This window comes from Notechis scutatus, chromosome 1 (genome assembly GCF_049901735.1).
Source record: "Notechis scutatus isolate UNSWTSFEM ecotype Mainland chromosome 1, rNotScu1.2, whole genome shotgun sequence".
NCBI classification, from domain to species: Eukaryota; Metazoa; Chordata; class Lepidosauria; order Squamata; family Elapidae; genus Notechis; species Notechis scutatus.
The window spans coordinates 205048630-205070725 of NC_142009.1; the positions used below are offsets into that span (position 1 = coordinate 205048630).

The following is a 22096-nucleotide window of genomic DNA, read 5'->3' on the forward strand; positions in this document are numbered from 1 at the left end:
GTTGAAGTCCACCCATTTTAAAACTGCAAAGGTTGAGCAACACTGAAGAGATGCAATTATAACATTGTATTCTTTGTTGAATTGTCTTTGGTGATCTCTTATTCAAATGTGCATATTGTCATGTGAACAATTTATCTAGCAATGTCTTTTTAGGGGGAAAAATAGGAGGGGGGGAAACCTGGGTTTCTTCTCTCACAATTCACTGGAAGATTTCTTTGTGTGATTTCTTACTGCTCTTTAGAAAAGCAAAGCAGTCTACGAAGCACTGAACCAAAACAGAGTCAGCAGCTAAGCAGGGAATTATTTTGCTCTTGTCCCATAAATCCACACCTTGTCAGGAAAAAAGGCTGAGTGTCTAACTGATGAGAAACAGCCATGTTCACCTGCAGCTATGTTGGGCCTTAACTCAAGGAAGCACTGGGGCTGTTTAATTTTGAAATGGACAATAATTCTCTTTGTAGGGTAGAGCAAGGAGGTTTCTGTTAGATCCACCTGGCTGGGTGCATCAAGAGTACATCTTCCAGAGCCTGCTCCAATCCATATAATTACATGGGAATTGACATCACTTTGCCATGTGTGATATATCAATTTGTCTTTGACCCCTAAGCAATATAACAAGGCCACATGTTTTCTTTAATACTGTTCTTTGCTCATTCCCTCAGGTTGTGGAAAATTATGGTTATTCACACCTAGAAATTCCATTGAAAGGCTTCAGAGCTTAGAAAAGAGAACAGATTTAATCATCCCCACTTAGCCACACTTTCCCCTAATTTACTTTGGGTATCTTGGGAATACCTGCAAGAACTCTGAAATGCAAACAGAAAGAAATGTACACTTCCAGCGTCTTCAAGTTAATTCTCAAAAGCAGGCCAAGAAATATAACTCAGATTACTGAAACAAAGAAAAAGTGCTATATGGCTTCCCTCACACAGATCTACATTTTTAGGATAGCAATGTTTGAACAACTGGCAGCCATTTTAATGTGCTTGGTAGGACTGTCTCCTGAAGCAACCTGCCCCATGTAGAGGGCCTGCCCAAAATTTGTAATAGTCATCAAAAGAAGCAAACAGGGCTTAAGTGGGATGGAATATTTGGAGCCTGGTCTGCAATAAACTTTTTCCTTGTAGGTTGGAATTAGAATTGCAGCCATTAGATAGAAATCTTCTCTATTCAAAAAAATTATTTGTCAGAGAAATAAATAAAAGATTTAGTTCTGCAACTAACTGCTGTGTTCATATAATACAAGTGAAGTTTACTAATATTGATTCTATTCATCCGTTTCTTTCAAATTTCTCTGTAGTTCAGTACACATATCTTTAAATGTGAGGAAAGAAACAAGAATGTGTTCATTGTAAAGTAGTTTGCATGTGTTATGCTTATCTTACAAATACAAAATATTATGCAAGAATATTGTAAACAGCAAATGAATTTTATGAATCAGAATTACGGTATTTATTTTTGCAGCCAGGATTTACATGGCTAGATACTTGTTCTCCCAAATTCTCCTGAGTCTTAAGATTTCATGCAGGCTTGAGAAAATTTACTTCAGTCAATACATATATCAGATGTTTTTCTGCCTAATCGCTAAATTGCTATGGCTATTAATTGATATATGTCAGTTTACTGAGGAAAACAATAGAAAATGTTTGTATTGAAGGGCTAAGGGTAGAGAATAGTTCTATATAGAAAACAAACAAACAAGTAACTGGAAAGGCTTCCGTTTTTATAGAATATAGGAAAAGAATCTCATGGAAAGCTGTAACCATCTGTTACTGTATATAATGCCTATAGAGAATTTTAAGCTATTACCTTATGAAAGGATGCAGCAGCTATTGGTGTGTATGCGTGAGAGGGAGGGAGAGGGAGGGAGAGAATACATAACTACAGGATTTCCACACTAAACTTTTTTATGTTTGATAACAGTAGAGCATGTGTCCTATGATGATTTCAGTCCTGAAAAATGCCAGGTAGTCAAAATTGCACTGTTAATTCCAAGTAACAAACTAGGATTTATCTCATATTTAAAGAGATTATCCCCAAAATAATCTGAATGATTTATATTACATAAAAAATAAACATGAAACTTGATCATCAAGAATATGGGATGTATTAGTTTGGAAATACTTTTAAATAATTATTCCCCCCCTTCTATTTTTCTCTTGTTTAATGCCACTTTAATCAAGGCAATATTCTTAACAATAATTCACTCTGTTACACATACTGTATGTGCAGAAGAAAATTGTATGCAGTTTTCTATCTTGAAATTTAGGTTTATTTAAATAATTTGAGCAAGGTTTCCACACTCTGACCATATATAGAGAATGTTTAGGAAGGAATATTTTAGGTTTTATTATGCCCACATCCAGCATTATGGATGTGGTGATGCATTTTTGAATATACTGCATTATGAAACTCTGCTTTAAGACAGATCAAAAGTGGTCATGTATCTTCATGGGGGCCTTCCCCCCCTCAATTGTGATCTTATCTGAGTTGCCTCTAGTAATGTATGATAAAATTGCTACATATAAATTTAATTCTGATTCTGATTTGTCTTTTTACCTTCCTGAATAATTGACTCCTGTTACTTTGCATTGTAGTTAGGTTTTTAAAACTTGTCTATTTTCCTAAGCTGTTAGTTAGAAGAGGAAGCTCTCCTCATCTTCAGAGTAAACATTGTCCTTCGTCAGCACGTTTTCCAAGTAGTCACACTCTGTCCATTCTTGTGACATTGCATTCAAGGCATCTGATAAAGAAGCAAAGCTGCCAAACATCCTTTTTATAGGAGACATGACATTTCAATATAACATAATGAATTTAGCATTTCTAGTCTCATGGAGCATAATTTCAGGCACTAGAGTTCCTATTAACTACCCATTCCCATTCCTATTTTGCAAGTCTAGTCAAATAAGTGAATTCAAGGGTCTGAAATTAATCAATTCAAATGAAATAAAGCTTTTATAGCCAGGAAATGTATTTTATGTTATTCATATTTTTATCATGGTTCCTTTAACTATGTCAAATTATTATTCTCCATTGTCACTCTGATTCTGTGAAGTGGTTTTGGCTTGGAAGTATGATATACTATTCAGATATTTCTTTGAATTTAATTTAACATAAGAAATAATCTGAAATAGAGATAGAGACAGGAACCTCTATCTATCTATCTATCTATCTATCTATCTATCTATCTATCTATCTATCTATCTATCTATCTATTTATCATCTATCTTTCTATCTATTTATCTTAGTACAGTAACTAAAATACAGCTAAATATGTTTTTAAAAACCCTTTGCAAAAGATAAGCTTAGTTGTTCAGGATGGACGCAGGAACCTACTGACATGACAGATTCAATGTTTGTATTATTCTAATTCATAGGGCCCCTGATTTTGTGAGGTCATTTGAATATGTTGATTAGGCAGCACCAGTGGTGGGATTCAATTTTTTTTACTACCAGTTCTGTGGGCGTGGCTTGGAGGACGTGGCAGGGGAAGGATACTGTAAAATCTCCAGTCAGAGGTGGTATTTGCCGGTTCTCCAAACTACTCAAAATTTCCGCTACCGGTTCTCCAGAACTGGTCAGAACATGCTGAATACCACCTCTGGGCAGCATGCATCAGAGTACAAATTTGGAGGAATCAGGCCTATTAAGTCCAACTACAAATAGATGTTCTCAGTGCTATGAATTAAATAATCTTTAATTTAAATTGTTACTTTCCTCAGCACCACTGCCCAATCCCTTTTCTGTTACTCAGTGTTGGTCATTCATGTTGGTCATTTCCTATTTTAATTTCAACCCTTGACATCAATGAAAACTTGTTTCATGGCCTAAACATAAAAGTTTTGTCACACAATTAAGCCTGCAGCACATGCTTAATGGGAAATTAAAACCTCATGTAGGGGATCCACATGAACAAGAAGAAGAATTAGCGAAGAAATATCAAACAGGGTAACTTTAGGGTGAAAATATTGTAAGAAAACTACAGACCAGTTTCATTATTCTGAGTATTTCAGTGTTCTGATAAGTCTTTTCTGCTGGTCAGCTACTATTGATAAGTGCAGTATAAACTAAAGGGGGAAAAAAGAAATATTTTTCTTCCCAGTAGCATAAGACCTAGTTTTATGCTTAAATTTACTCTAAAATTAAACTTGTGTTGATATTAACATTTGCTTGCAATAGGGAGTTTCCTCTTCGAGAGCCTTGCAAGCTAAAAATACACATTACAGATAAAGCATTGCCACTTTTAAATAAAGGGTGGGATGCTGAGGTGTTTTTTTTTTAAAAAAAGAAGAATTCATATTCCTGTATCTCTTACTACTCCCTCTGCTTTGGAATCACATTTAAGCATCAGCTTTATATGCACTGGTAACCCCATATTACATATATAATTTTAAAGAAAATGAAACTTTAATATGATTCAGCACAAAATGGGACACAATGGCAATAAATCAAATAATCTTCATTTGCACATAGCTTGATCTCACTGACTTATCGTTGTGAGCACAGTGCCGTGTGGCAAATTTCCCTGCAATACAGTACAGTACCTGGGTGTAATTACAGGCACATTTTGCCAGTATGACTGTTACACAGAATTGTAATTAATTCCTCAGAAGATTACTGTGAGAATTTTGGATACCGATGCTGGTTTTGGACATTTATTACTGCTCTTTAGTTGGTTTTTTGCTGTGCCTCAGAGACAGATGTAAAATTAGTGTCTATTTTGAGCCAGAAAACAGTATGTCTTACCCTCCTGTTTACTGAATTGTGGAGTAGCATTCTTGGGGATCTCACTTCTTTGTGGTTTTGAAATAATAGCATATTTATTTTGCCAACTGGGCTGCCCCTCTGGATGTGTAAAGTTTTCCAGAGACTGAAGCTACTTTGACCTAATGGATCAAACTAGGATGTAGGATTGCCAAAGGTAAATGAGTTCTTGTATAAGCAGGTTTTCAGTTCTCAGCTTCATAAATTCTAACAGCAACAATTAGTAAATATGTCAAGTATGGAAACAGAAAGATTCTGCCCATTGAAAAGTCATTCGCCATTGGTGGGAGGGGATGAACTGGTGGGATGTCCTTCTTTAAATTAGGCAAAAAGACAATATTGACATTGTCAAACCTGAAATTGACATATATGTAGCCATTTTATTTAGCTTTTTGAATGGGTTTCATCACTTGGAAACCTGACAGGCATTTTGTTATGTGGAAAGGAGGAATGAGGGACTATGTTTCCAGAGAGAGAGGGAGGAAAGAAGGCAGGGAGGGAGGGAGGAAAGAAAGAATTAAACATTTCATGAAGTGGTTTTGCTTTCTTCATATAAAAACTATTCCCTTCCAATTAATCATTTTAGTTTAACAGTGTCAGAGGAAGGAGGGCTGATTCCTACAGCCATAACAGACAGGTATAATCAAGGGAATGGCCATTCAAAAATGAGCATGAATGAATGTGCATTTAAAGATGAAATTCAGTAAGCAAGGCAGCTATTGATATAGCCTCTACATAGTTTCTATTCATTTCAGTGCAGAGTGTATCCGATTCACATATACGTTCCATTAAAAGACTGCAAGTAGCAGGTACTGTTGAATTGAGTCCAGACTAATGTATAGAAGGCCATCCATATCCGCCATTGCTTATTTATATTCAGGTTATACTTTTCAATATGTTTTTCTGTCTAATTCATAAAATAAAAGCAATGAACTGGCTGAGTGGAAAGAGGGGTTATACTGATTACCGCCTTCAAGTTCATACTAATGATAAAAACGACAGAGGCCTTCCACGGGTGAAGCTGACAGCAGTTGATTTTCAGTCCAAAAGTATTCGCTATTATTTGTGGGAAAGGACCCTAAAAAGGTTGGGGAAAGTATTGTTAGCCTCCGGTGGTGATGGATGATTAGCCCCTGATCCCATACAGTGAGACATGACTTCATAGCATGTTTAGATTGTTCTAATACTTAAGACTCTTCCAGCGCTGGTCATAAATCAGTTATCTTCCTTCCTCTCCTTTTTCATTTTTTTTTTTCTGCCCTCTATGAAGAAAATATTTCAGTTGCATGGCCATCGGAACACTAAGGTCATTTGGGATAGCATGGTCCATTCCAAAATAGACCTTAATAAGCATGGGTGTAAGTGTGAGTGACAATATGTGTCTATATTCCTCCTTTGGATAAAGGTCTTTTAATGTCTGTCCAGCCTTAGATAATTTTATTCACTCCTCCTGGACCTTCCTTTATTCCTCCTGTGCCCAGAGATCACATTTTAGGAGATTGGTTGAAAGCTTCCCAGGCGTGAGGATCTTTTGTTGAAGGCTTCTCCCCCCACCCACCCAACCCGGCATTTAGAAAGGGGGGAAAATGGTAAAGAAATCTTCTCCTTGTTGCTAAGAAATAGTTAAAACTTGTAATGGGGGGGGGGAGCTGGGGAATAAAACAAAACGGGAGCACATTATTGATTGTACGAAGGTATATCTGGACCACACAGCTAGAGTAGAGATGTTAGAATATTTCTTTTCTCTCTCCTTTTTGTTCTTCAGAGGGCATTACCCAGCCTGAACTCGCCTAAAGCCTTGTGGTCACACCTCTTGAAAAGGTTTTGTTTCTCCCGTCAATTGGTATTCAAACCAGGTCAGCAGATTCTGTTTGCCCAGCTCCGCTGCCGTTTTCATTTTAATTTGCACCTGTTGTGCAGTTGTTCGGAAGGCAAGTGCAGACCCGTGGATTATACAAAGATCATATTATGAACAGATATGCACGGTGTAATCTTTTTGTCCCCAGACTCATATGACTAATATATATATATATATATATTTCTTTTTCTTCCCTTTATTTTATTTTTACTTTACTCCCTGGGAACTTATCAAAGCAAACATATATGACGGACTGAAATTGTAACTAGGCATGTTTCAAGAATTCTCCTAAAAGCATTGTAAACTCAGCACACAATCCTTTTCATTTATTTTCTTCCACTTTTGTATAATCCAATAGCTGGCAAGAGCCACTTGAGATAGCTCAGTTGATAACTTAGCGGGATTATTAGGTACAGAGAAATGAAAACGAACCTGAAAATTGTTTGGGCTCTTTCCTAGAGACTTCCCTCACTCTTCTTTTTCTGTCTCTGGATATAATGTCTCCCTCTTGTTCCCATGATGTCATACTTCTAACTTGGGGTGTGTGTGTGTGTGTGTGTGTGTGTGCGTGCGTGTGTGTGTGTGAGAGAGAGAGAGAGAGAGAGAGAGAAGAGAGAGAGAATGTGTGAACTGACTCGTGTGCTGGTGTGTTTCTCTAGCCGAGCTAATGCCCCGTGTTTATTACTCTAATCTTTCTTGTCTGGTGGTAAAGTGGACAATTTATGTACTAGCATGTAGGCCGAGAGTCTTGTGAGGGCTGACTAATTCAGAAACAGCCACCTTCAATTGAGTTCACAGACCTTATTTACAGGCTGTCTATTTTAAGAAAAGCTACTGAGCATTTCTGGGTCTGAAGGCTGCAAAAACAGCTTGCTGTTTGTAAGTCACTGTTATTTTAAAAAAATCTTGTTGTTTTGGTTGTGCCACTTGGAATTTGCACTGAAAATAACAACAACAATAGCAATAATGATAATGATATCAGCAGAATAGAAGAGTTAGCTTTTCTTAATTTTACATTTGGAAAAAAATAATCTAGTAGTCCATGTGTTGATTGCAGTTGCAGCAGATATGAAGGACAGAGCATATACTGAGTGCAACTGAAAAAATGTACACGTCACATGTATGTGCATGTATGTAAAATTACACACATGCAGGTGTATAATATAAATAGCATGTAAATAGATTACTGTATGGTTGCTAATATGTTTACTTGTGTGTACATGTGAGTATTTATACATGTTGTTCTTGATGTGACAATAATCAAACATGTAAATGTGCATGTTACCTGACTGTGTGTCAAAATGGTTTTTAAATTTAAATTGCACTTTTGAAGTCACAAAATTTGTGGCTTCTCCCTGTGTCTGGAGAAGTCCATTTAAAAAAAATATATTCCTTGTTGTTTACTATATTACTTTTTTAAAAAGTTAAAAAAGCAAACCATGTTATTATTAGAAATTGTACCTTGCAGGAAGCCTTATGTAATTTAATGATTTCTTTTTCAAATCTAGGTAGAAATGTGAAGGTATCTCATGCTATTTCTGCTCTTTCCACAGTATTGAACTATGAGAATGTATTGGAAACGGGTTCGGAAACAGATGAGGAAGACAAGCTCCATATTGCTGAAGACGATGGGATCATTGGTACATTGGATCAGGAACCCAGCCCTGCAAGTGTGCCTAACCATGAGTCTTCCCCTCATGTGAGCCAAGCACTGTTGCCAAGAGAGGAGGAGGAAGATGAAATGAGGGAAAGTGGAGTAGATCACGCCTGGCACAATCACGAGATCTTGCAAGCCTCTGTAGATGGTTCGGGTAAGCCAGACCCCTAGTACCTGCCTCTTCAAGCTGTGGTTAAAATAGTTAGCACTGTACAAAGCTGATAAACACAGCACATTTCCTTCCATGGCTGCAGTTGTATATATGGCAACAAAGAGATACAAGTGCTGATGACAGATTACGAGGTGATGCTATGGATTAAATTTCTATTTGGAAACAATTTTGACTAACATCTACATTTGTGTTCATAGCGTGTCAGGGTTTTAAATATATATTGGTGATCAAATATGTAGAGGCTGTAAGTATTATCAGAAACATCTATTTTTGTGCTATGCAGAGTTGTACCACTGTTTAGGACTGAAAAGCTATTTATCCGTCTAATGTACTTTCAGTGTCTGTCTGACACCTTGTATTGTCATTCAACCATCTAATCATTTCCTTTTCTTAAGTGCAAATAAGATTTCACACATCTACCTGCTCAGGTAGTAATTTTATTATTTAGAAGTTAAGTATGTGATAAAGATTTGGGACAACTCTCCTGGGAAATGAGAACAGACTTCAGGGAAGAAGAATAAAAATACAGGAAATAACATAAAGTGAAACTTTGATAGTCCACATTTGAAATGAAAAACCCTCACCTAAAATGGGCTTCTCAGCAGAGATGCACCATGTGCGAAATGGTCATGAGATTAAAAAATGTTGCAAGATGTTATCATTTCCTTGAGAAATTTATCAGTTTTGACATTTAGGATACTGGCACCAGTTGGAGGGAGGGACTGAAACATTTGCACAGTCATGTCCATACCGCTAATGCCAGCTAGTTTAGTGCACAACAGGAGTACCTTTCGACAATAGTAGAAGGAACTTTCACAGGCGTCTGCAAAAATACTTTGGTGTGTATTGGAGCAGTAACATCTGATATTTAGAACTCTTTTTATAGTACTTCAACAACATGTTTGGCCACTGTAGCATGGCCAGTAATAAGGTTGATGAGAGTTAGAATTCCTCAAAATCTGTGGGCCACATATTGTCGCTCCACACTACTGCAATAAGATTACCATAGGCAGCTAACTAATATTGTTCCTGGCAGTTTTAGTCAATAATACTCTTATTTTTTAGTCTCACATACGCTTCTACTTCCAAGTGAAAGATACACCTTCACTCAGATACACCTTCACTACTTTCCAGTGAAAATTCACAAACAGAGGTTTCCTGCAAGGATTGGTACCAAACTCCCTCTACTGACTTCATTGGGGCCGACTAAAACATGTTTGACAATACCACTCTATAAAGCCTTAGTAAGACCACACCTAGAGTACTGCATCCAGTTTTGGTCACCACATTTCAAAAAAGATGTTAAGACTCTAGAAAGAGTACAGAGAAGAGCAACCAGGATGATTAGGGGGCTGGAGGCTAAAACATACAATGAATGGTTGCAGGAACTGGGCTTGGCTAGTCTAGTAAAGAGAAGGACCAGGGGAGACATGATAGCGGTCTTCCAATATTTGAGGGGCCGCCACAGGGAGGAGGGGGTCAAGCTATTTTCTAAAGCGCCTGTAGGCCAGACAAGGAATAGTGGATGAACAAGGAAAGATTTAACCTGGAAATAAGGAGAAACTTTCTGACAGTGAAAACAATCAACCAATGGAACAGCTTGCCCTCAGAAGTTGTGGGAGCATAATCACTTGAGACTTTCAAGAAGAGATTGGACTGCCATTTGTCAGAAATGGTGTAAGGTCTTCCGCTTGGGCAGGGGGTTGGACTAGATGACCTACAAGGTCCCTTCCAACTCTGATTATCTGTTATCTGACTGTTAACATTTGAAAAACCAAAATTAGAGAAATATAAAACATGCTACGTTTTTTATTGCAAAATAAAAGGTTATCGATCTAGAAGCTGCTATTTAGATGTCCTGGAAAAATGACACCATATCCCCTAAAGCTCTTTGATGTGTTTCCTTTTCCTCTTTCATCGTCAAGCATAACTACTTTTATATCCTTTCAGCTTCCTATTTTGTTTTTGGTTCACCTTTCTAGGATCCTTGCAATTCAACACATAAACATTTATCGTTATATCCATTAAGACTTAAGGTTTTTTAGATTTTCAACTATGAGGGAGTACTCAGCCAAAGATGCTTGAAAGATAAATACGTTTAATTAGGGGCAGAGGATGATCATTAAAGGAAGTTCTGACTGCTGCAGAAGTCATTAACAATCTTAAATGAAATTTTTATTTTTATGATAGCCATTTACATGTATAATAAGAGCCAATGATTCTTGGGAGCAGTGTGACAGAAACAGAGTGTAGCGAGAACTCATGTAAGACATAGTATTTAAATGAGCTGGTGTTAGCTATTCATATTTGTTAATGAACTAGATATGCAGGGCTATAAGAATGAATGTTCTGATGCTTTAAATTTTAATATCTAGAAATCAAGGGTAGGGACCAATTACCAAGATTTCCACCTTTAAAAGGAATAATCAATAGTGACATAACAAATGGACAGTTCAAAACTTTGAAAAAAAAAAGAATCTTAAAAATCAGGACCAAGTGTATGAAGAAATAATGTTAAAATCGCCATTCAGTGTTTTGGAGTAAGCTGCCTCTAATGCCGACCATGATTTATTTTGAGCAATAAGGATGCCTTAAATATTTTTGATCACCTGAAATTTAGTGAAACCTACAGTACAAAACAATAAACTATCATTGGCTCTCTACCTTAATGGCCAATAAAAGCAGCATTCTGGTTTTACCTCAATTAAGTAAATTGTAAACCACAAATCCTATTTAGCCATCCTCATTACATTGTCCAAGAAAGTTGCTCTGCTATTACCTGCTTCAAGTTCTAATGATTGGTAATGATTTATTGTGTCATGTTTTTTTATTGTTCTCAAAGTGCCCTGATGTGGTGCCTTGATGTCTAATGAAAAGAGATTGGTCTTAAAAAGCAACTCATTGTTTATCCTGACTCTTAGATAACACATTTTTTTTTCTCGTGATAAAATATTTTTCTTATTTATTGTTCAAAACACGCAATATAGACAATAACTCTAATTTGGGGGCTGCCTTATTCAGTTGTGTTTTATCCCTGGTGCCTGACTGTCTACCGCAGTACCTCAGCACATAACTTTACTCTGAGATAAGCCCCTCTCTCCTGTGCTCTTTCTCCCATGCTTTCTGTAGTTTGCCTGCAGGATGCAGGTTTTGAACTGAAGAGCACAGTGGAACTCTTACTGTGCCTTTCCGGTTTCAGCACAATCAAAGTTTTGTGTTTAGAATTGTCCTTGACATTCTTTCGTCCCACAATGGGGTGGACACAGTGTGCTGGAAACCATGACATCATTATCACTGACACAGACTTAAATAAATCACCTGCATCTTGGCCTCTTTCTGCTTATTCAAGGATTCTTCATCTCAAGGAAGAAAGTACTCTTTATTTTTACAAACCTTTATCTCAGGGGTGGCTGGAAAATGCAAACTTTTACAAGTGTTTTCAAAATAAATATACTCTGGGGTTCTCCGCCAGGGCATATTGCTCTCAGTCAGATATAGCCTGCAAATCATAGGTGCTCTTCTGAAAAACAAATCCATCCAAACTTCAGTCACTGTCAGGGCAAATGAAAGAAATTGTGTAGCCTTGTTGAGATGGATTTGCTATAGCTGAACAGATCAAGATGGATTCTGGTCTCATTGTTCCTGTTTTTATATTACATTATTTTGCATGGTTCCTGTATTACAAATAAGAAATATGTTTCTATAACTGGACAGACAGATAGACAATTGATAGAAGAGCTTCTCTGATAAGTTATATAATAGGATTTGTTTTATATTAGAAACCTTCACAGCAACATTTGGAAATTAAGGTCTGACTATAACTGATAAAGGATTTGAGGAAGTTTAGAGGGGGAAAGATACTAAGAAAATTCCAAAATTTCTCAAAGTACTTTTGTGCACCAATAGAGTAGTACCACTCTCTGCATCTTGAATATTTATGTGGTTTTGGGAAGCAGACAGATCACAATGTAACTTCTCTATACTACTGAAGAAAATTACAATGAGGAAGGAAACAAGCTGAAATCTTAGCATTACCAATGTTATGCAAAAAAAAAAAAAAAAAGCTCTTTTCCCTTGGTGACTGGGTAGATGTGCCCTCAGATAGAAACAAACTTGTGACTCCTTTCTACCAGAAATCACATGAGCTGATCGAGGAACAACAACAACAAAAAATCAGCACAAGCTATATTTATATCCAACACTAAACCTCTCACAAGAGCTGTACCTTGATTCAGCTTTCTGGTAAGCTACCACAAGAAATACTGTAGCTCTGTTTGCAGTGCATCTCAAGTGACAGCCCTTTTTTATCAATGTATATGGATTTTTCTAAAGGTTTGAAAATCAAGATGTACTGTAAAAAATGTTCTATAGGGAAGACAGAAGACCAATTCTCTGTGAAAGATATGGTTTTGTACAGACTAACTCCTACTTCTGCATGAATATTTTAACAGAATAATTCCCTTTAAACATAATAATAAATACATAATAATAAACTAGATATTTATAACTCTGTAAAATATTTCCTTTATGAAGCTTTGAGTTTAGTCACTTTGACTCTAGTTTTGATTAGAGTGATATCATCAGATCCTGTTATTTTATCAATTAATCACTTGTACAATAAGACACTAAAATACTACAATATTATAAATTTTGGAATGAAGAAAAAGGAGGTCTCTGTTTACACTCTTCTGATTCCCAACAATTGCTATGGAAATGCTTATTGTTTAAAAGCAATAAGTATATTAAGTTTCATATAGGAAGAATGGTTTCTAATAACACTAGCAATTTCAGCCATTAGGCCCAACCATCAAACATAGTTACTTTGACTCTATTTCTAGAATCCTTTTAGTTAGACTTTTTCACACTATTGAAAAAAAATGTTGAAGTTTATTCACTGAAATAATTAATTTATACTGATTTTTTTTACTAACTATGTAATAGAGTCCCATATATTTTTAATAGTTATTTATTAATTTTTTATGTCACCCATCTCACTGTTGAGCGACTCTTTTAGGCTCTGCTTTTAAGAATGTGCATAAGAAAAACATTATATGAGAGTAACTGGATAAAGAGAGAGAAAGGCTATTTTTGTACTGTTCCTAAGATTTACCTGCAGCCACTAGAGAGATGCTAAACATAACTGACAATATAAACAATACAAAAATATTCTGTGCTGTTCTACAAAATATTTAAGAAAGACCAAAAATGCAGCAAGGTAAACATAATGCTGCTTTCATTCTGGTTGCTGGCATGTCTCATTAAGAACCTTAGATTGCAGTTTTGTGCCTATCTACGAAATCTCCACTGAACTTACTGGGATTCATTTTCAGAAAACTTTGCTATAGGATTGCATTTTTTGCTGATATATATATATATATATATTAGTAAAATTAGTGGGGTGTTTTCCTATGTAAAATTGTTCACATCATTTGTCCAAAGGCCAATTAATACTGTGGTTCTTGATTGCCACTGTTTTTCATCACAGTAAAAATCAGTTATGTGATCAACACAACCATCAATTGCTGCAATCTCTAGCACTGAGAAATGGCACCTTAAAGATCAAGACAGTAGTCAGAATTAAGCTCTGGAAACTAACTGCTCACATCCTGGGTACCTTTCCATGGTTCCTTTGCCAGTGAAAGTGGCAGGGAAAACCATGGATACTTCTGTGATTTGTTTCTGTGATTCTGTATGACATGTTTACAATGAATGAAAGGCAATAGAGACTGACCAAGATGATATATTAATCTCTCCTAGGGTAGATTAATTTAATCTACCCTAGTTTCACAATATACCATTGAAAAATATTTTAAAGTCACACATTGAAAGGTTATATTTTTCACATTTTTATTTTGCTCTTCTTCCAAGGAATCAAAGCAGTGCACTTGCCCTAATTCCTTATATTTAATAGGTGAAGCCAAGAGAAAATGAAAAGTTTAAGCCTATCCAGAAAAGTGAAGTGTCTGTGTTTATAAGCTAACAAATTTACAAAAATATCCCATTGTTGTATAGACATATTGCTGTCTATTCTTTCCTAATGTAATTTTGCTCATGGTGAACGTAACATGCCTGTCCTTATTTAGATAGATGGGGTTATTGTCATTGTTTATTCCATGGATGTCAAAATTTAGTGGCCTTTCTCATAATTTGTATATTTGTCATAAGTGAGTGTGGATTTAGTTTCAGTCAGGGGAGTTGAGTTTGGCAGGCTGAACTTTCTTAAAGTTCTTTGTCATGCAATTTCTGGACAAATCTAATCACAGTATAGCTGCAACCATTTCTGTGATTTATACAGACACCTCTTTCCAACTTCTAAAATCACAGGAACTGCTGTCATATTTGTAATGTTCCAGTTCTGTTCAATAGAAACACAAATGCTCAACGATGGCTATTAATAAGCAGAAAATTCATTCTGTGCAAATTGAGGCTTCCAATTCAGCATTAAATAGATGGAACAAAACCAGATATTCACAAGTGGACTGTCACTCGTGTCAACTGTCACTTGATCAATATTTTAATACGCTGTTTGGTATATGAAATACTGAAAACATTCTTTCTTTCTTTTTTTGTAGAAGAAATGAAGGAAGAGTATGACACCATGGGGCCAGAAGCTGCCATTCAAACCACTGGAAACAATGGAACAGGTAAAGGCTTATATTGGGAGGCTGGTTTTGTATTCTTGCAGCTTGTTTAACTGTTCTACAAACAGAAAGAATTCAACAGCTAGTTCACTTTCCTGAATGAGAGTTTGAGATATGTCCAATAACCAATGTTTTAAAATTTACCCAAGTAGTTTACCCTGATGCAAATCAGTGATTTACTGATCTTACTATGAACATTTTCAAAAGATGCCTTATCTTTTTCTCACTCTCCTTTTTTCTTTTCCCCTTTTTTTCCTCCAATATCAATATGTTGGAATTCAGTCCAGCAAGAGCTGCTATTATAGGACAGATAGTAAAACATACTTAATAATGGAATGGGTATGCATTTTATAGAAACACCAAATTGTGATGTTTTATTGAATATGTTTTGTCTTCATTTTGGACACTTTTCATGTTGTCAACTTTTTTAAGCTTACTTTTCTTAGAAATCTGTTTCCTGTAGATGAGAAGAAAGGAATATTGATACCAAAGCAGCTTGGTTTCTGAGCTGTTACTTTTTTGCTTAGTTTTGTTGTTCAGTTACTAAGTTGGGTCCCACTCTTCATGACCCCGTAGCACAACAGGTCCTCCACTGCCTCCCAGAGTTTGCCCAAATTCATATTCATTACATCAGTGACACTATCTAACCATCTCATCCTCTGCCCACCTCTTCTCTTTTTGCCTTCAATCTTTCCCAACATCAGGGTCTTTTTCAATAAGTCCTCTTTTCTCATTTGGTGGCCAAAGCATTTGAATTTCAGCTTCAGTATCTATCTTTCCAAAGAATAGTCAGGGTTTATTTCTTTTAGGATTGACTGATTTGATTTCCTTGCAGTCCAAAGGAACATTTTTGCTTAGTTTAAACTGTGTTAAATGTTTTGTCTTGTAAGAGTTCATTTTGTCTCAACCAAATGCAAGGTATTCTACTAAATCAACCCAAAAGCCTATCTAGTTCAGTATTTTCAATCTCACACAAGGGCAACCAAGATATAGCTAGGAAGCTCACAAGTAGATTCTGAAAGTGAGTTCCCACTTCCATCATGTGATGAGATGGGCAGTACTCAACTCAACTCAAATCATAAATCTTTGCCGCTCAGCAAGTACTATTTGGCATTTGATTGGGAATATGAAGTCTGTTCTAAATCTATATCTCAGTTAGTCCTCATAATGAGCAAGGTTTTGTTGCATGATTCTAGTATGTATAATTTGATATAACTTCAGAAGTACAAGGAATGTCATTGTTTCCAATAAGGCAACCAATTCTACATATTTTAGTTTCCACCTTAATGCCCGTTTAAAATATTGTGAATATTTCAGGTGGCCCCAAATTGTTAGGATTTTATTATTCACACATCTCTAATGCCAGCACACACCCACATGTTCTTACTAGACAGCATAACAGACTGACTTGTCTAATACCTAATGGGAAAAAATAATGAAAATTAAAAGCATATTGGAATTGAGGCTGAGTGGTTATTTTTTTCCTTTTCCTTTTTGTTACATATCAACTGGAATATAATCCACAAAAAGTAAAATGAAGTCACTTTATGTTTCAATATACATCAACTGTAGTGCTGAATTTGGAGCACCATAATGAACCTTTGGGGGTTTTTTAGATTAAAACAAACCATGAAAAGACATATTTGGTGAGTTTGGTAATGTGATCTAAAAGAATCAAACCATGTATAGCTTTTAAATTCAAATGGCTATTTTTATCAAAGATCACATGTAAAATTCTTCCCTTCTCAGCATTTAATCTCCTTGCCATCAAAGGTTGCAATAAATACAGCAGTATTTATTCACCTCTATGAGAGTATTACATCTCTTCAGCTAGCAGAAAATGCATCAAGAATTATGGTATGATGCTTAGTTGAGAAAGAAATTTGTATTTGAGAAGTTCATAGTATTAAGGCTTTGTATGACTTGCTGGTAGAAGTCTTCTTTTGAGTTTCATCTCCATGTGTTTCAAATGCATGTCTGAATGTAATCTAAGAAGGGTACTAGAATAATAACAAGAGTTGGAAGGGATCTTGGAGATCTTCTAGTCCAACCCACTGCTCAGGCAGGAAACCCTATATCATTTCAGACAAATGGTTGTCCAATCTCTTCTTAAAATCTTCCAGTGTTGGAGCACCACAACTTCTGAAGGCAAGTCGTTCCACTTATTAATTGTTCTAACTGAGTGATAAGCATTTACAATAACTGAGCGATAAGCATTTACAATATGTGCAAATTCACTTAAATTTTAGAGAGACTTCAAATACAGAACTAGATAAATACTGTAACAAGATTGGTGTCCCGATCCCTCCGTTACATGGTTGGCTGTGTCATTTTCTCTTTGAACGATTGAAATCTGCTTTCTATAAAGAGATATTGTGCTTTACAGCCTTTGAAAAAGAATCAAACAAAATCATATCGGGATATTTATGAGTCTTTGGGTTCCAGAATTAGCTGCCACATTTGAGTGGCTTTCATAATGTGAACAACTTTTTAAATAGAGTGTTTTACATTTAGTCACAATTTGCATATATGTTAGTTTAACCCACCACATTATATTTTTTTTAGGAAATGGATGATCAAATTGCTGAAAATTTCCTCTCTACCTTCACCTCCCAGTAATAGTAACAGGAACTGGTCTTTACTAAGACTTGTTCTTCTTTAAGTAGCAAAAGAGTTCTCAGTAAAGATGAAAACAGAAGTAAAAGTTGGCAAGTTGAAAGGACTGATCATTCCTCAGTTCTAATCTGTGTATACCAATGACGGCCTACCACTTCCTGTTTAATGGGGACTGTAGTTTTATTAGCTTTGCTGACAATTAGGAGCAGCTATCTTCATTTCACAGCAAGAGTTCCCATAAGAAATAACTGGCCTCCCAACCCTTGAAATGTTTCCTTTAAATATCTATCTATTCTCCTGAGTGTGGTTTATGCTCATACAGTATGATGCTAGGCTCCCAAGTCTTTCAGGAGACTCTGCCCCAGTCTTTAATTAAAACAAGTCTTCCTTAATAAGACCACACATTTTACATCTTCCTAAAAAGCTTGAATTACAGATGGGACTGTCACTTTTGTGGGCTATTTAAATTTACAATGAATCAATATTTGGGGGATTTCTGCAAAGAGCATACCAGGGAAAGCCTCTTGGGGGTTTTTTTTGCCACTAAAATAGCCATTTATGGTTTTGAGAGGAAATTAACATTTTAGGTTGTAGTGCTGATCAGTAATATTTCATTGAGGGGTAAATACAGTAACACCAAAAAAAAATTGAATTCCTTATCTGCAACCATATGAAATTTGATATTTATGCTATCCTTTTACCATGTCATCATGCTGTAAACATGGTTACTGTCAAATTTGTCAACTTAGTAAATCCCACTGTTTTAAGGTGTGTAAATTAGACATAAATATTTGACTGAGCTTCTGAATTCTTTTAAATATATACATAAACTGAATAATGCACAGGTTTACTAGCTAAGAAGACATTTATTATCAAAGCAGACAATTCCAGCTACTATGATTGTAGACCAGCTAACATGAACTTAATATGAAGGCTGAAGATTTAGTTTAAAAAAATCAAGAGGACACATTTTTACTATATTATTCATTTATTTCTCCACTGAAATGAAGTGTGACATTCTTTTTTTTAAAATCATCCTGAATGTTAAATATGATAAAGAAAGAAAATATCACACCAAAGAACTGAACAATACCAGATCCAAATATACCGTGTTTCTCACAAAATAAGGCCGGGCCTTATTTTTTTTTGAGCCCCCCAAAAACAGCTAGGACGTCTTTTCGGGGGTGAATTAATTTCTCCCCACCACCACGTACCAGCGCCGTCTCCAACAGCTTCTGAGTCACTCCCGCTTTTCCCCCGTCCCTGTAACAACAGGAAAAAACACATTTTGAGGTACCTGGGAGCGCCGCGTGCTGCATTTTGGTTTAATCCCAAGTGGCTGGGTGGGCCTGAGAAGAGCCGAGCGAGCGTCTCTGCTGCTGCTATCCTTGGTGCTCCAGCCTCGGGCTCTGCAAGTTTGCAAAAGTCCCGGTGCACAGCCCGTTCCTGCATTCCAAGCGCCCAGGCCGAGCTGCAGCTGTCCCTCTCTTGCCAGCACCATCTCCAATAAAACCGGCAGCAGCGGCGGGAACCGTGGAAGTTACGGAGGTGACTCCCCCACTCAAGAAGTGGCTGAAACACTTCCACGGTTCCCGCCACTGCTGCTGCTGTTATTGGAGACGGCACTGGTGAGAGAGGGACAGCTGCAACTCGGCCTGGGCGCTTGGAATGCAGGAACGGGCTGCATACCAGGATTTTTGCAAACTTGCAGAGCCCGAGGCTGGAGCACCAAGGGTAGCAGCAGCAGAGATGCTCGCTTGGCTCTTCTCATGCCCACCCAGCCCCTCGGGATTAAACCAAAATGCAGCACGCGGCACTCCCAGGTACCTCAAAATGTGTTTTTTCCTGTTGTTATGGGGACGGGGGGAAAGCGGGAGTGACTCAGACGCTGTTGTTGGAGACGGCGCTGGCGAGAGAGGCGCCAGCACCGGTGGAAACCATGGAAGCTACGGAGGCCTGAGAAGCAGCTGAAATGCTACCGGACATCCACGCCGATGCCGCCCGCCTGCTGACCCGGGTAAGGGAGGGGTAAGGGAGCCCTCCGTGCTCCACCATGGTGTTAGGAGCGGCTGATGGTGAGGCGTAGCTGTCCGCGGGGCACTCCTAATGGCAAGTTCCCTGCCGCCTACCCCTCCCCCCAATTTCACATGTTTTAAACCTAAATTTGGGGAGAGGAGCTTAATTTCATTTTATGCATAGAAAACATGCTGGGTCTTCCCATTGGGGGGGCGTATTGTGGGAGAAACACGGTACCTTTATTTAACCTAGATTTTGCCATGGTAAAACATTTTTAGAATCTGATCCCAAACATTTGTGGTGATATGAAAGATAAAACTGTTGGAGTATCAATCCTGGTGGAAATGGGCTAGATGAGGAAAATTGATCTAATGGCTGAAATCTCTGTTGGTATACACAAGGGCACCACATTATGACTACTTATTACTCTACAAATACTCTATTCTCATTATCAATGATGACCCCAGTATTGGCCATAGAAGTATACAATACGGTCTTATAGAATTAACACACTAAGCAATGATCAGTCTCTGCAGTTGTGTAACTGGTGGCTTCCTTACAAACATCACTGGTATATAGAGATTTACTTAGACATTAACAGAATAATGATAGTTGATCAGGCAATAATATATATGTCAGTCACAAGAAAGAGAGTAATATAATTTTGAGGATATTCTGATGAAAATATTAGTATGGTATTACTAATTTCCTACCATGTCCAAAGTTACATGACAAAATGCAGGTTCTTCAAAATGCAGAACAACTTCATCATACATGTTTGTCTTCCTTCCTTCCTTCCTTCCTTCCTTCCTTCCTTCCTTCCTTCCTTCCTTCCTTCCTTCCTTCCTTCCCAGGCACAAATGTATGCATACAAATAAACACAATGTTCTTCTTTCATAAAATTGTTTCTTTTCTACCATTTTCCCACCAAAAGACCAGAACCAGAAAGACTGTTCTTTCCAAAAGACCAGAACCAGAAAGACTGTTCTTTCCAAAAGACCAGAACCAGAAAGACTGTTCTTTCCAGTTGTTTAGCATCCAGAACAGGACTATTTTTCTTGCATGTTTTTTGGAAATAAACTATATTATTTTTCTGTCAAACAACATTTCAGGAGTTTTTTTTCTACTTTATATATGTATGGAGGATGTGTTTTTGAAGCAACACAAGTTAAACTCTTGCCTATAAAAAGGATGTTTGGATTCCAGTCAATATCTGAACATATACTTATACAAATATTAATTCTAGAGGGGAAATTGTGTTCCTGACTTGCAGCAAATGCATTGAAGAGTTTTGTAGTACTTCATACATTCAAGAATTCTTTACCAAATCCTGGCAGTCATGCTATGAAATGTGTCTTCCCTATCTTAATCCCTATGATTACCCATTTGATTCTTCCATCTTAATCAGAACCATCAATAAATAATTGTACATATATGTATGTGAGAAAACTCAACACATTGAGTATGAAGAAAGATACTGTCCATTGACAGGAAATGAAACCATTTTTATTAAGTTTAGCTGTAAAACTATTGCCAGAATTGTTTCTTAACTGATAATAAACATATTTTGGGAATTCAGAAGTTTTAGGTTATAATTTTATTATAACACTTTTCACATACTTTATAGAATTGGAGTTTTCTTTTCAGGTTTTCTTTCTCCCTCTCCCTTTGATTACCATTTTTTTTTAAAAAAATACTTTTGAACAATCAGAAGTGTGAATTGATTTTACCTAATACTGTAAAAACCTATTACCTAATATATGGATTTTCTTTTCAATCTGTTGCTTTTAGGCAAAAATGCAAAATATTTTGGTTGGCTTAACAATGTTTTAAATTTAGTGTTCTGTCATTCTCTAATTATCAATCCACTCTTATTGATTTTATGGTGGATGTTACTGATTTATGCTATTGTAAGGGAAGCAGTTATCAAGTTGGTCTCTAGTTTGTTGATTCATGAAAGAGAAAATATTTTAAACATCTTGGCACAGAGTTTATAATTTGACCCAACCAATAAATGGAGTAAAATGTTATAGATTGCATATAAATTAAATTACAATAAAAAATATTTGTATCAGTCCTGAAATATGCTTTCTAAAATATAAATTAAAAGAGAGATTAAATGCCCAATTTTCCAGTTATAATTTGTTCTGAGTTACATGTGCTTAAGTCCCTTTGATATCATTTTAATTGAATGCAACATCTTCTATACAGTTGGTTTAAATATTAGGAACTCTCCCCAATTTTTTCTTACATTTAATGTTCATAAAAAAGGAGGGGAAAAGTTAATTTTAATAACAGGATAGTTCATGATATAGAGGACATTGTTTTCAGAGGCATTTCCCTAACAATGAAAATAAAACAGTTTTGTATTT

General features: G+C 36.5%; 1 protein-coding gene across 7 annotated transcripts in view; it reads left to right on the forward strand.

Moving 5' to 3' along the window:
* Positions 1 to 22096, forward strand: part of ZEB2 (zinc finger E-box binding homeobox 2) — a 170674-nt gene that overhangs the window by 116886 nt on the left and 31692 nt on the right. For all 7 annotated transcript variants that reach the window (XM_026673510.2, XM_026673507.2, XM_087950071.1 and 4 more), the window contains 2 exons: positions 8176 to 8433; positions 15024 to 15095. In XM_026673510.2, the coding sequence (XP_026529295.1) occupies positions 8176 to 8433; positions 15024 to 15095 (330 nt within the window). The remainder of the gene's footprint in view (positions 1 to 8175; positions 8434 to 15023; positions 15096 to 22096) is intronic.